The sequence below is a fragment of the Dermacentor andersoni genome, chromosome 5, assembly GCF_023375885.2.
Source record: "Dermacentor andersoni chromosome 5, qqDerAnde1_hic_scaffold, whole genome shotgun sequence".
Taxonomy (NCBI): Eukaryota; Metazoa; Arthropoda; class Arachnida; order Ixodida; family Ixodidae; genus Dermacentor; species Dermacentor andersoni.
This window is the reverse complement of record NC_092818.1, coordinates 126,462,869-126,478,760: the sequence shown is the minus strand read 5'-3', so window position 1 is coordinate 126,478,760 and position 15,892 is coordinate 126,462,869. Positions and strand designations below refer to the sequence as shown.

Genomic DNA, 15,892 nt, shown 5'->3' with positions numbered 1-15,892 from the left:
CTCTGCCGGCCGCCATTTTTGTTTTGGTGTCCTGCACTGACAGCGGCAGCCGCCTCCTTGTCATCCCGCAGCAAATGCAGGATGAAAAAAGAAAATGTTTCTTTTCGTGGGAAATTTAACCCGCGTAATGATCACACCCTTGAATTTGCATCAATTTTCTTTCACAAAATAGTGCGATCATTATGCAAGTAAATATGGTACCTTTGCCACCTACCACCACCGAAGCAGCGGAGTTTCCGAGGCCGGACTGGGTCTCTGCTGCTGCTTCTCTCTGCGTGCTCGCGTGTTTTTTCCTTCGTCTGCTGATAGATTGACGCTGTGTTTACCTTCTTCGTCCTGCATTCTTAATGTGAGTCATGTCTTATCAAGATGATTAAGTTGTTGCCGCTGATCATAATCATGTTGGCTTGCTCCCTTCTGTTGCAGCGTCACCGTGTTCAAAAGACAAGGAGAATGAGCTACTAGGTGTCACCTTCGCATACTTGTATTCAGGGTCTGTCTGGTCATACAGAATCGGATATGGCACTTAAGAACCTTTCTATTGGGACGTTTCAGTTTAGACTCATCATTGTTGAAAAAACAAGCGCGAATGAGACCAAACCAGCCAACCAAAACAAGTGCGAGCGACAGCTGACGTGAGCAGACGATAGTGTGAAACAAGCGATCCAGCTGAACCAGATGCAAGTACGAATAGAGCAGTCGGGTCGGTCCGTGTGATATCAGTTTCTCATGCATATGTCACTTTAGGGGCCACTCTTATTAATCTCCTCCGCTCGCTGCTCGCTTGCTGCCACGGCGAGCCACGAAAAATCGGCTCAGGACCAATCCCTCCCACGGCACGCATTTTGCTGCTATTGTGGCTGGAGCATTATGGTGCGATGCGGAAACGGCGACCTTGCCATCCGAGAGTGGGTGAAATTTCCACCATGTTTTTATTTTTCTTTTGCGCACAGCAGTAAGGGGTTTCTTCTAAGTCTTTCCTCTATGGCGGGGTCAGAGCAATGCTGGTCGGAGGCGCTACTGCGTGATTTGGCGCGCTGCTGTGAGCATTACTGGAACGCGGTATGGTCTACTTAACTATTGCAAATGCTTGTGCGTTGGAAATATCGGGCACCCATTGGAATACAGATAAGTTTGATAGGACCATGGCGCCAGTTCGAATAAACTGAAAGTTCGAATTAAACATGTTTGAATTAATGAGGTTCGACTGTATTACCCCAAAGAAAATCCCAAGGGACAAGAACAGACACAGACTACAGATGAAGTCTGTTATAATAAAAGTCTCGTCAGACACAAAAATTTCGTTACATCTGATATTCATTATAAGTATACATGACAATATCGGCGAAAAAAAATAAAATTTGGTTCGGTCTATGTGAAAGAAATCCAACCATTTGTGATGCTTCCGATGAGCTAGCAAAGGTTCTCTTATAATTTTGATGACCCTTCAGCAGCTTGCCGTGCCAATACAGTTGAACTTCGCAATAATGAAATCGACGGGGAACGTGAAAAAATTCGCTTTCGCATGAATTTTGCTATTAGGAAATGAGACAGCACAGACAGGTAATATGTCGCAGAACGAAACTTTACTGTCAAAATTCTATTAGCCTACTGTGGCAAGCTTTGCTTGAGAATATAGAACCGCACTGCTGGCAGTAGAAAGTGCACTGCATGCGTCGATCAGCAGTGGCAGCACTGCTGTAGAGCAGTATTGTCGGCCAATTGCTTTCTGAGATATAACTTTTGCGAGATTTTGCATAACTCGGCACCGGACGCAGAACAACAGCGCTCCATACATGCAGTAGCATTTCTTCAGCGCATGCTGCCACCCATAGGTGCTGATGCGTCTGGCGCCAAGTGCAAAAAGGAGCCTATTTCGTAGACATGAAGGCACTCGATCGAGATGACGGCCCCTTCATGCAAACTTACGTCCAGCGATGAATCCACACGCAATGCCTGTCAGGTAGCACCAAAACCAACATTCTTGAAGCAAGGGATGCATATTCTGGAGGATCACTCAATCACAGTCCGATATGTGGCACTCCATGCTGCGACCTCCATCTCAACAGCGATAAGCAATTCCACGTTGATGCGATGTGGATTTCCTTGTTTTTGCTGCATGTTTCTCACCGAGATGCACATTATGCACCGCACTAAGTGTGCAAAAACCGTCGTCGCATTTCGGTAGCAACATGCACGCTGCTTCAAACAAGCAATTAATAAAGAAGATGGCGGCCATGTAGTGCTTCCAGCGCACGCGATCGCCTCCGGCGCTAGGTTGTTTTTGTAAACAAAAATGGCAGCACCCACGTAAGTGTAATGTGATGGCATTTTATGCAATTTTAGTGCAAAGCAATCGCATTTGAGCACATTTTGGAGCCTGCTAGCCTTGCGCTAGTAGGTAATATGCAGGGTTATGTTATGGCAAATTTCATTGATGTGTGATTTTAGTACAGCAACATTTTGTTGTCGAGAGGTGCATTGAATGCATTGAATTTTATGGGGGTTCACCGGGGATACGAAAATACTTTGTTGTCAGAAAAATTTTGTTGTCGTGGGATTTCATTATCGCGGATTTTGACTCTATATGACCCTGAACAAAGCTAAACTACAAACAGGCTTTGCCTCGTCAATATGGGACTGTGTGATTGGTGTGACCCCATGAGATTGGTGCCTTGGCTAGCCGGCTACAGATCAGCCAAGCTAAACCATTGGCCAAAATGCACACGCACATCCAGACAGTGCTATATTAATTTGCTCTTGAGCGTTTGAAATGTTTGCTACTGGAATATATGCACAGTAAAACCTCGTTAATTTCACCCTTGTTATATTGGGTAATTTGGACTTGTCCTCTGGTCCCTGCCGGTGTATGCATTGTTTAGAACAATCAAACTCGTTAATTCGGAGGTATTTGGCCGCACGTTGGTTACCGTATTTACCCAATTCTAACACGCCCTCAATTGTAATGCGTACCGTAAAAACCAGACTATACGTCGGACCAGAATATAGGTCGATCCCCCAACTAACGAATTCTAAATATGAAAAAAAAAAAAAATCTTTTTCAATGGCAAACGTACCGAAAGACACCCATATCTTGAAACAAATGCGACTCATGCACAATGGTGACAGTATTTATTTAAATGCTGCTTGCATGTGCACCCGGCCAATTTTTAACAGTATCGCGCGACCATCGACCCGGGTGCTTGTCAGCACCTTATTAAAGGCGCTGAGCGGTGAAACAAACGAGATACGCGCATGTGTACACGTGCGCTTACTTTCGCTATTTCGCCACCCTGTGCCGTGATGATAAGGTGCTGACAAACACGCGGATCGATGGTCGCGCAATACTGTTAAAAATTGGCTGGATGTACAGTAAACAGAAGGGCACGAAGTGCACAAGCGCTACTCCGAATCAGAGCAACGCCTTTGATAAAAGTCGTCTGAACTAGAGTCGGATGACGAGTGCTTCTCGCTGCCCAGTCCAGAGGCGTGCGCGATCTCTACCGCTTTCAAACGTATGCATTCGGCAGTCACAGGCAGTGATCTTACACGCAGCTCTCGGACGAACTCCGCAACCTTGTCTTCCAGTTCTGCGGTCAGCCCAGGGAATGACGTTTTCTGTTGGTTTGCTGCTTCTGCCTCCGCCAGTACCGAATACTCTTTTCGGATACTCCAAATTCGTGCTGTGACGCGAGGTTGCCGTGGGCTTACGCGCACTCAATCGCCTTTTTCTTGGCAAGGCGACGGTGAATTGCCGTCGGCTTCCGCTCATTTTGAAACAAAATGTGAAAAAGCAGCATTTAACCAATATAACTTTGTGACAATGTAAACGCCAATTGGCGGTGCCAAAATGTCGCCGCGCCGCACTACTGCTGATAACGATGGCGAAGGCGGCTCTTCATCCGCCCATTGTTGCAAGACTTCCGTAGTTTTTCCGCCAATGTCCGGTATATAAGACGAGGGTCTACTTTTCGCAATGGTTTTATGAAAAAAAGTTCTACTTATATTCCGGTTTTTACGGTACCCATTTTCCGTAAGTAAAAGAAAGAACAGAAAAAAAAAAAAGAAAGCACTGCTGCGATTGTTTGCTGTGACCTAAAAAAAAAGGAAAGTCCTTTATAGTGCCACGCACTCCATTTTTTCATACAGAAATACAACTTTTTCTCATTTGGAAAGACAATATTTTTACTTCAAATGCACTAAAGTTGTGATAAATAAAAAAGTCGCAGCTTCGCCCGAAAGGCGAAGCATAGATTTCGATAGCATATTAGTAGACAACTATATGAAAAGTAAGGACAGTAGCTTTATTTGAATGACCGTTACTTAATTTAATCGAATGACCCTTACTTGGCCTTACTAGCTTATAGAGCAACGTTTGGTGTTTTAGGAGTCAGCCCAGCGGAGATCCTAATGAATAGAAGGCGGAGGACTCGAGTCCCAATGCTGCCTCAGCACCGTACTCCATGACAGTGCTCCCCAAAAAAGGCAGTGGATAATGATTGGAAGGTCAGGAAGAGGCAGAGCCGCTACTTTGACCGACGTCACCAATCTAAACATCTCCCCATGCTGGAAACAGGCGATGTGGTGTGTGTGACTGACCTCCGTACAAAAGGTACCGTGTTCGGAGCAGCACCATGACCACGTTCATACCGTATTCAGATGGAGGACGGGGTCGAAGTTCAACGATATAGGTGGATGCTCAACCGTCTCCCAAAAGATGAGATAAACAGTGGAAGTTACGAGTTTCCAGATAGTCAGGAACAGCCCAGTAATATTCCATCGAATGCTAGAACAGGTGACAAAAGGAACGAATCCTGGGTGCCCCTGACTCAAAAGGAAACAGACACCAACAATTCCCAAACTAAGACTGTAACGACTACTAGGTCCGGTAGAGTAGTTTGAAAAGCCACCAGGCTGGGTGTAGACGAGTGATGTATGAAGTGAGTTTGTTTTTGCGGTCCTTTGTTGGTGTGTATCCAACCTGCCGGCCCCCATGTATAATTGTATAAATGCTTGAAAAGGGGGATGTGTTGGAATCAGTTATGTGTTCTGCTGTGTACGCGCGACGCCACATGAGAGAGGCAGCACCAACAGCGTCTGTGTCTGCACGGTGGATCACGTGATGCGCGGAGCCTATATAAGAGGCTGAAGGCTGAAGGCTATAAGAGGCTGAATAAAATGGGCTCTCCTCGATCACCCAAAGGACAGCGTCCTGACTGTGTTCTTCGGACACGGGGTGGCATCGCGACGGTGCCTGCATTGGCCGCGTGCCTTCAGAACCCCAAGGTAGCCGTCCACTTCGATAGTGGCTGTGGTTTTTTCCGCAGCGGTTGCGGCAAACAGTTTCACTTTAATTCAGTGCAAAGCTGTCGAGGATGAAGAGCACCAGCTACATTGTGAAGGATGGATAGTCTGTTGGCGACCAGCCACTGGCTAAAAAATAATAGACGTGAGTGCGGTGTGAAAAGCATGTCTGAGATGAAAACACGTGCCATGGCGGTGCTGCGAAGGAAGTCGCGAGGCCTGCATCACTGCAAGTCTTAATCAGTCACGAGATGACGAAAACTGCAGCTTCCACACTGCTTTTGTAAAAAATAGTAACAGGATTTACCGATTAATTAAGCAAATAAAAGCATGTTGACGTAGCAAGCATTTGTTAATTGTTTATTAATATCCTAGATAATTTGACATTTGGTTAATTCGGCCATATTGCTTTTTGGTCCCGTGAAATCCAAATTATTAACGAGGTTTTACTGTACTTTCAGCTGCCAAACCAACAAATAAATTCCCTTCGCAATAATTGATAATGTATAGAATCAAGCATTTTTGGTTTTGTTATAGCAGTAAAATACAAACTGGAGTAGAGCATAATCAACCAACTTCTATATTTACTTCAGTATATCCATTTTAATTCCACTGTGTTGCCCAGACTTTAGGCAGTTGCTCGTTTTATCAATGAACTTCCCAAGATAAAAATGCGGCCTGTGTGCTGTCTATACAAGATATTTAATAAACTTTCAAATAAGCCAAGACTTAGCCTGTCCAGAAAAAGAATTGTCGCTGTTGTTACTTCTGTGAAAAATAGGAGGCCAGGAACTTTATCTCGCAACACGACCAAGAGAATCTCGTGCATGTTGCAATGATGTGCTATACTTAGCTATATTCTGCACATGGGTGCAAGACTTGAGTTACTCTGTAAAATAAGCAAAAGAAAGTCGTGAATAGTGAATACTGTGATTCTCATGTTGACATGCAGAAGGATGTCACTTGTGCTAGCTCTGTATAAAGTAAAAATTTGACCACTCTCAAGCTGCAGTAGGCTCTACGCGTACGGCAATCCATGACAATCCATGGAAACTTTCGTTGTCTGCGCTCACCATTTCCTCTGCTGCTTTGGCTTGGGCTTCCCGAAACATCTCCAGGTCGTACACGGGAGCCAGGCTGCTCAGGTCTGGTTCACGGTCGGAATCGCTAAGTCAATAAAGAAAAGGCACCCAAATTTTTTTATGAAAGCAGTAACTCCTGCTAGGACAACAGTTTTCATATTTAAAATAGTAGAAAGAGTTGCTTTAACCCTTTGAAGGTTTTTGCCGTACATGTACCTGGACCTGTACCATGGACCTGTCCCGCAAGGTCTTTACCGTACGGGCACGGTTTTGACCCTCCGTTTGAAATTTCGCGCCATAATGATGATGCGTGCTCACTGGGAGGTGCTGCCACCTCTTAGGACTTACAAGAAGCGCTTGAAATTTGTGCTACCTTCTTGGGGAGATAAACAGAATTGATTTATAGCTTCAGCGCGTCGAGCCTACTGCGGCAACACCCCTTTTGCGGTTTCGGATTCGCCGCGTGATCGCAACGGAGGCGCGCGAAACGTCATTTTTCTCTTTGTCGGCACTCTCTTGCAGGGCGGTGGAAATTGATTTCTATCTTGATTGGTGCTGCTCTTAGCTTGTTTATCACCACCGCTCGCAAGGTATTCTCGCTCTCTGCGGCAATGTGCTTACGCGAAAGGGTGCCTCGGACCTCTGCCCAAGGCAGCCGCACGCAGAGAAGATGCCATGTGTGCATCAACACAACTCGTCGCTCCAAGAGGAGAACAGACACGTATTTTAGGTGTGCAGACTGCGATAAGGCGCTGTGCGTAGGCCCGTGTTTCAAGGAGTACCACACTCTGAAATACTGTTGAACATTTTGCAGTTCTGAGTGATGCCGACACCAAAATACTGTTCCTAATTCTTTTTTACTATTTATTCCCGACTTCATACATTTTGTACATTCAAGATCCGCAATAAAGTAATTTGACCACCTGGGAACGTTTTTTTTCAAAATAATTCGACCCTCAAAGGATTAAAGGGACACAAAGAAAAAATTTATTTATTTATTTTTTTTTGCTTCGTCCCTCCTCTTTACGGGCATTGTCTTGCCAAGTAGACAACTTCGGCCGGTGGGTATGTGGTACTATATATGCACCCAATAGACAACTTGAGTCACTGAGTATGTGCCTAACTTGAGGTATAATGCAAAACGGCACGCAGGGCGACACAGGAGACAAAGACACAGCACTACTAACAACTGACCTACTAGCCTTTTGCGCTATACCGCAGGTTATGCAATACCAACGAGCCCACCAGTCTGTTCTTTTGAGTATGTGCTGTATAAACAACTTGGGTCACAGAGTAGGTGCCTATCCTTGGCCAATTGGCCACTGTGATACTAAGTGCACAGAAACCTCAGGTGTATTTAGATATGTCCTACTTTTCTACACATTTCTACATTACACATTTCTACATTTCTACACATTTTACACATACACATTCCAGCACCATTCTTCCCTCGACAAGCATTATACATCTCTTTCGTTCTCATGACACAAGCAGCTAACATCTAGGCGACACGGATGTCCTTGAGTCATCTGCTACTGCTGTTACCTCGCTACCGCAGACTAGCTTCACATTACTTAGATTGCAATACTGCGTTGGATCTGCATGTTTTTTTTTTCTGTTCTTGTTTTTTCAGCTGTATTGGTAAATTACCCTTCTACAATACTAAAGGAACCACTTTTACCATGACGTGAAGCTTGTTAAGAGTGAAATGATGCAAAAACGAAAAACCAGTGCAGATGCCGTCGTAACGTTCCTGCAACAGCTTGTCGTAATGTCATGTATTTTAATGGCGTCGGAGTCGGATTGGGCCTAGCAAATATTTTATCGGTAAATATAGGCCATACTGTGTACCAAAAGAGCCAGACTGAACTTAAACTAAGCCAAAGAGATTGTTGTAGGAGTCTTACGCTGGTTGTTCTAGTTCCAATGAAATAAAACCTGCACTGAAGTGCACATAAAAATAAAAGCGACATTTGGCAGCAAAATTTCAATGACATTTCGTGTCCAGCGACTGCAAACAAGCATGCAAATTGCAAATGGAGGCCTGACTCTTTTCGTGCTTTGAACAGGACAAGCTCATTCAAAACACGCAGAGGGTTGAGTTTCCATTTATACTGATATTTCACTTACAGCATGCCTTTGGACCGCGTTCTTGGGGATAGCTTCTCTCTCCTCTGGTCCAACATTTTTTGGTAGCATTCCTTCTGCTCAGGAGTCTGCACCTGCCAAGCAATTTGCATAGCTACACGTCTTCTGCTCAGTTGGCAAGAGAAAGGTTACAAGCACTAGCATAACCATCAGATTATTGCACAGCAAGAGATATGTATAGAGAATATACATTGGGCTTTTGTTAATTCAATCTCTGTAGGCAGAAAGAACCCACTGCTTCAGTGGCAACAATAGCCAAATATTAGGTCAAGCTAAAGTGTTAGAGCAGCATTTCAAGATGTCCAAAGCATTCCTTTTACTGAGAACCGAGCTCTCATAAGCAAGAATCATGATGTAAACGTAAGACACAACGGGTGCTGCCAATGTGAAGATATGGTACGTAATCCCGTGCATGTTAACACACTCTAACCACTGGTAATAAAGAATAGTTTACTTTGCACTTGAGCATTAAACAAAATGTAGCTACTTCAATTTTAATAATTCTTCCTACCAAAGTACTCACTGGTGCTAACCCTTGAGACTACTTGGTCAGGATTACTTATGGGAGCGGGTGCCCTCTGTGAGTGGGCTTCTCACATCAAGGAGAAAGAGTGTGACTTTCATGGTCTTCAAGGCAGCTACGTTGCATACAATTCGAATTTTGGAAGATTTGGGTGGCCCCTTTAGTTGATACTTTCTCTGTAGCTAAGACATATCTTGGTAAAGAACAGATTCTCCAAGATTTCTAGAAAGGCAATTCTAACAATCCATGTGAATTCAACATTTGCCTTTTTTTACCTTTTTAGCTCATTAGGGAATTTTTACAACCTCAGCTTGTCAGGAGCGAATGCCACTTTTCAGTTTATGACAAATGTACCTCTAGTGGCAGACATTCCATCATGATAAACTTTTATTAAATTAGATTTTACGCACTATTTTCAGACATATATCTGTGTTGTTAACATGTAATTAAAGCATATCATGTGAAAAAGTGAATCATTATGATAGTTTGTTTTTTTTCAAGCCAAAATGAGCCCCTAAGGGGAAGTTTGGGAAGCAAGTGCCGTCTGTAAAGACACGCTCCCTGTTCACTTAATCGTTTATAATTTAGAGCTTCCCATTTGCTGATGCCTGGGGAGTTTTATAGCGAAGCTGGTAAGGGGAGTTCTGTACAGTTCTTGTGCAGCAGTGTGCAACAGCCTGATCACTATCAAATGCCACTGCAATGCAAGTCGAAGCCCCGAATTTGCTTTCAAATGTAATGATCAATAATTATAAAATAAAAGTTACTTTGTGTATATTTCATTAAAATAGACAAATTATATACATAATTTTTTTAATCAGTAAATTAATTTCCACTTCTCACGCCGCGTTATAACAGCTCCTCGTTGGAGGTCAGCTAGAAGTTTATAGGCTACAGCAGTGAAAGCTGGTGCCGTGGTGCTGCAACGCCGCCTGCGCGGGGGCTGTCACAAAGAAGAGCCAGCCATAATTGCACTCTAATGCAGCAGCAACTGTTTCTGTGAAGCAAGGCCATAACCCAGCAAACAGATGCCTAGTACTTATGAGTGGTGTGAGAACTCACTTATACGGCTTCATGGTCTTTAATGTATCAGTTAGTCAGATTGGCACACATCTGTGAAGGAACTTATTTTATACTTACGGGCTTTTTGAGGTTGATCTGCCGGTTAATCTGCTGCTGTCGTTCCACCTTCTTCTTAGTTCGTGCCTTGTACTGCTCCTGCATGAAACAAAGCAACACAAACATGTTAGGTACAACTGCTACATAAAACAAAGACTGCTCTTAAATACTACAGCTATGATACATTATAATGAGTGGTCTTGCGAGTTCTTTTCTACATGATTATGTTAGTAATTACATGGCATAGACATACCAGACAGAACTTCATCAAACAAAAAAGGACACAGAACTGTAAGAATGACTGATCGTGTAAGCACGCTTGTCATGATTCGCCATGCTTCTGCTCACCACAGCATACTTTATTAGTTACTTCCATGCAGTGTGGGGCATGACTATTACAATGCAAATACAGTAGACTTCCACTATATCGACTTCGGTTAATTCGTTTTTTTTTTTTCAATTCGATCGAATTCGATTGAACATAACGGCAAGCACCCATACTATGGGCTGAGACTTTCGTTTATTCGATCTCAATAGTGCCTTCGCCAAATAATTCAAACTTGACTGGTTAGCTTCGCCGCAATTCAGCCATGTTATGGGGTGAAGCATAAGCAATTTATTGCAGTGAAGCATATTAGGAATGGAAAAGAACCATTGTCACGGCGCATGGTATTAACTATACAGGTGTGCACACGCCACCTTAAGTCATGGTAGGAGCACCTAGATCCCTATTAAGCATACTGGCGGTCATTCAGAGCTGTTTCTAATGTTGCAGTGATGATTTGAGCCCTCCTACCACCCGCCATGCGCGTCTCGTATACGAAACCATTAACGGGGCCTAGTAAGCATTCTTTAATTACACACGCATGCACGCGCTGTGCATCGAGAAGCAGAGAAAAATTATATGTGTTTTGGGAAAGTTAGTGAAAAGGGAGGCGGTAAGACTAAATACTCAAAAAGTCAAGGAGAAAGTCGAGGGGGATGTTTAAAGCCAGCAAAAGAGCAAGGGTCGTTCTAAAGCTCTGAAAGTCTGCCGGTAAACTTAGATATCTCAGTCTTCGTACTGTGACTGGAGACATAGATGTGTTGTGTAAATCAAGAAACATGCATGTCACTTAACAGTGGCACTTTCCCCTGCTTGGTATGCGTCGCCGCATAACAAGGCTGTATTGCAGCGAATATAACTTTAAAAGCAAATACTGCCAAGTGAATCAATGCCGTGTTTTGTCATTTTTCTGCCTTTTGTTTAATTTGACCCATTAGATAATTTGACCAGTTTCATTGGTCCCGTCACGATGGAATCAATGGATGTTGGCTGTACTCGCATTTCTGTACTGTTTCTTGCTATCACAAGTATTCATAAGCAGTCACACAGAATGTCTACAAATGTGCACCTTTTAAGTAATATTTTTTAAATAAATTGAACTGGTGGATTTTGAGCAGAACCATGCTATGATGTGCGACATAACCAAAAGGCGGCCGCTCTGATTGCACAACCGATATAACCTGCAGAGACTTTGTTAGACGTTGTGACTGTTCATATGCCGTATCGGGTGCCAAGTCATACCATGTGTCTCCAGCTCAACAACCCAAGGCTACATGTGGCCAATGAGGAATGTCGTAGTGGAAGGCTGCAGACTGCAGACTAAGGCTAGTGCTAGATGCGACAGCATTTTCTCAACCCAGTTCACACTGTACCCAACTGTCCTCATACTTTCCCTATTACCTTGCTCCAGAAGCCGAGCCAACAACTCAAGGAATGAGAGTAAAGAGTGAATAAAACATTGTGCTTGTAATGACAGCTTTTTCCATGTACTATGGACTACCCATACTGCCGTCTTTTGCTGCAGTGTTGGCGTAGTGGAACAAACCATCAGATTGGTCTATTAAATTTGAATGTTGGTACATTCTTCGCTGTCTTATCAACTAAGTTCAAAGTACATGTTTGATAGGTTTCGCTACCTTGCGACCAACCTCCCTTCTCACGTTCTTCAATGGTCACTTGGTAGCTTGAATCCTCTTCCCATTGTTTAATCATCATAACCATTCTTTTCCTTACTAACAGACTTGGGGGTAACCAAGCTTCACCTTGCTGGTGCCATTTCATCCTGGTATGTGCGAACAATTTGGTTCTGATAAGCTTACTGCTAGTAGAAGGAATCAAGAGACTGAAAAAAGGCATTGCAAGAATAGTGCAGAAAATAAAACAAATTTTATGTGCACTTCTTTGCAAAACAAGATATGGTGCTTGTGTGTACCTTAATTCTGAATGTTGTCCTGTTGTCAACAGTGTGTGTAAAACGTTGACTTCAACCAACTTGCATGATGCAATAAACTTAGCTTAGGAGGCCTGGCACAACAAATGATGCTGAGTTATCTTGCTTTTTGTCTTTACCTGATGTTTGCTGATAGGCAGTGACTAGCTAGACTCCACCACGTCATACAGACTGTTGAGAAGTGCAAAACTTTGAGACAGCATTGCTGAGATATGCTTGGCGCTAACAACGGTAAATCTTTAAGACTCCTTCAACGACCTGCCGTACGAATTGGCTACATAGTACACTGACCATAAGATCTGCTAGATCTGAAAACATGCAAAGCAATAGCAAGCTTTAAAAATATAATGTGCAAAATACTCCTAAATACTCCAAAGCTTCAGTTTTAAGCACCACACTTACGGCAACATCACATGGCTTCTAGGAATGCTGAAAGCGCCAAAGGAAAAGATTAGTGCTTCATTAGCTACTGAAGTACTATATTTACACAATTCTAATGCGCATTGAATTTTGGTGCGCCTACAGCAAGAAAAAAAAAAGTGCACCCGAATGTAACATGTGCCTGAATGTATTATGCACCCGATTTATAAAAGAAAAGAGGACAGTGTTGACCAAGTGCTCAAGCTAATGAAGACAAGGTTGGTCAGACTAATGAAGACGTACATGTTTGTTCAACTGATTCAATGACTAAATGTTGATTACATGTCTCTATTGTGTTTCTTTTTCATGGTTATTATTCTAAATTTGTCTGTTAATGTATCATATTTTATTTCACATCCAATTAGGAGAATGCCGACTGGATCTCCTTGGCCGTCCTGCAACGTAGGAGATGCTCACAGTATTCTTTAGAAATCTTGGCAGCCACGCGTCTGTCTTGGGCGACTTTCTCCTGCTAGGCTCCCTAAATTGTGCCTGATGTCTTGTGGCTCCTGGCGGGCATTATACAAATAACATATTTGGGCAAGAGATTTGAATTGGATATGTCACGCTGGTGACGCCCGAATTGTCGAACACTTGGCTCCTGTATAGTACTAAGTGTTGAACATGGCCAACAGCAGCACAGCAATCAGCTGTTGCTGCAGTGTACGTTGGCGAACGAGCACTTTTTCGTTTGGCCAAGGCACAAGCTCGGTACCCTCTCTTCACTGCACCTAAACTATAAGCCACCATGTTGCCAGCAAGCCAAAATAGCGCACAATGCACTCTGGTCTAGCAGCTTCGGCGTGACGTAGGACATGTTATATTCCTGTGCCAGCTGTGCCAAAGTGTGCCGAACACAGCTGGACATGCTGACTGCGCCAGGCGCTAGACTGTATGAGCATCCACTTTTCGCTGGCATAGTGGAACTGCGCCGCGCATCCGTGTTATGCTGACACACACCGAGTTAGCGCGCCACACTAGAACTTCGTCAAGGCTGGCCACAGAGTCCCTTATCGGTTGATCAATGGGGCTGCTGCACTGCCTTTTGCCCCCGCATGCACTCAGTAAAGACAGCACGGAGGCGCACTCAAGACGCACTTCTCCGACTTAGCTCTCTCCCCCTTCCTTAAACTCCAAGATGCTTCAATGTGCATATCCTCTCTCCCACCATGCACGGTGTTGAGCATGCAGTGAGGCACCCTATCACACTCGGGTACTCCACACCATCTGGTGGAGCGCACGGCCGTTGCGTCAGCACGGCACGTCAGCATTGCGGCGGCACGGCAGAGGGCGAAAGTGACTATGGGCTCATCGTCACGTCCCATGAAGGCCTCGATATCTACACTACGCAGCAGCATGGCCTCCTAGATTGCGGAGGTCATGTCGAGGAGCCACGCATTAGGTTATGCATCCTTTTCACTGAGTGATAATGGCAGTGTTTTATTCAATTTAAGCATAAAGAAATGTGTTTTTTAGAACTTTCTGTGACGCTCTGGCTCATATTTCAAACGTCAAATTTTGCACAGAGGCTCCTCTACATTTACATCATTTCAAACTAGACATTTTATGCAGTTCAAAATTTTCTTGCAGTTAGCATTTGAGGTTTCCCTTACTTTATATAACAGCACAATGTCAGTGACAGCTCTGACTGCCTTCCCAAAGTGATATACGTCATTGCTGCTGTACCTTGGCTCAATAGCCATGGCTGTGCACAGATGAAGGTGGAATACAACAGAGCTAATGATGCTTTACAATTGTCATTGCACTGTCATTCTGCCAACTCTAAGAGCGCAATTATTCGATTAGTAGAAAGTGCACACACCTTCTTAGGTGAGGACATTGCTGACAAATGTGCAAGTGAGAGATAGACCAGCAATTGTTCACTGTGCTTCTTTGCTGCGCCATGATTAGCACCTACAAATAGACTTCATTATTCAATCTCTGTATCCATTCGCTGCACAACATCTTGATGGTGAAATAGAAGCCCAGATTGCTCAGCCCATAAGTGTATCAACAAATGGCAAAAAACCGACGATTTTGCAGTGATTCTTTGGTCACTTTTCCACAATGGCCAACCCCAGAAACCAGGGAAGACATCTGTCTTTTAGAAATAAATTATTATGGGCATAACTAGATGTATTGTGAGGGCTTCGTAATAGACGAAAGTCAGCTATAGTCAGCTGACTTTAGTCAGCTATAACCATCGACCAATAAATTGGACACACTCGATTATTCGGATTCTTTCACAACACTGCCACTAGCCCCGTAGACTTAATGAATAAGGACAACCGAAACTTCAGACACCTTACAGCATGCTGTTCGATAATTCAGACTCCATCTGTGAGTCTGTATGCTCATTTGACTATTCAGTCTAGCAGAAATAGCAATATTTTGACTCTGATCAATCACCGGCATTGCCATTGGCTACGTTGCTGGCGACTTCTCGAAACTGAAATTAGTGAAGCCTAGTTGACCCAGCACCGGCCCCGCCCAAACCGCAGGACAAGCCAAACCAAGCCAAGCCTGGCAAGCTGTTGTAAAGATGCATTTTTTAATTCTGTGCATTAGCTGCCTTCTTATTCAAGGGTGCAAGTTCTGCTGGAATTGGTTCTGTGTGTCCAGTGTTTATGTCAGCAATTATCTGGTGTCTTGTTGAGTTTTTCAAGCTAACTCAAGCGGTGCCAACTTCACCCTCAATTCCTGTGCCTAAAGCGCTGGACAATGACTGGTGTGAAAAAAACATCTACCACTCAGCTACTGCAGCGTGGCAAACATCTGTTATGTTGCTAGGGGATGAACATTCGGTGCGTTCTTTTACTATACTTTCATCTATCTGCGGTGACAGCATGACGATGGTTAAGATGTGGGCTGACCAGATCACAGGCAAACGTATGTGCGTGAAGCAATACGTTGACAAACTTGGGCTGTATTCTCGAACAATCACTTTCGAAGATCCTTTCGCTTTGGCAACATTTCACATGACTAGCACTAGATGCGTTGAAAGACAACCATGTTCCTGG

The 15,892-nt window shown here is 43.9% G+C and overlaps 1 protein-coding gene across 3 annotated transcripts in view; it reads right to left on the bottom strand.

Annotated features, from left to right (window-relative positions):
- LOC126531118 (histone acetyltransferase KAT7-like) overlaps positions 1-15,892 on the bottom strand; it is a 117,823-nt gene that overhangs the window by 39,381 nt on the left and 62,550 nt on the right. For all 3 annotated transcript variants that reach the window (XM_050178520.2, XM_050178521.2, XM_050178523.2), the window contains 3 exons: positions 10,198-10,275; positions 8,517-8,608; positions 6,378-6,471 (listed from right to left, as the gene is read on the bottom strand). In XM_050178520.2, coding sequence (XP_050034477.1) covers positions 6,378-6,471; positions 8,517-8,608; positions 10,198-10,275 — 264 coding nt within the window. The remainder of the gene's footprint in view (positions 1-6,377; positions 6,472-8,516; positions 8,609-10,197; positions 10,276-15,892) is intronic.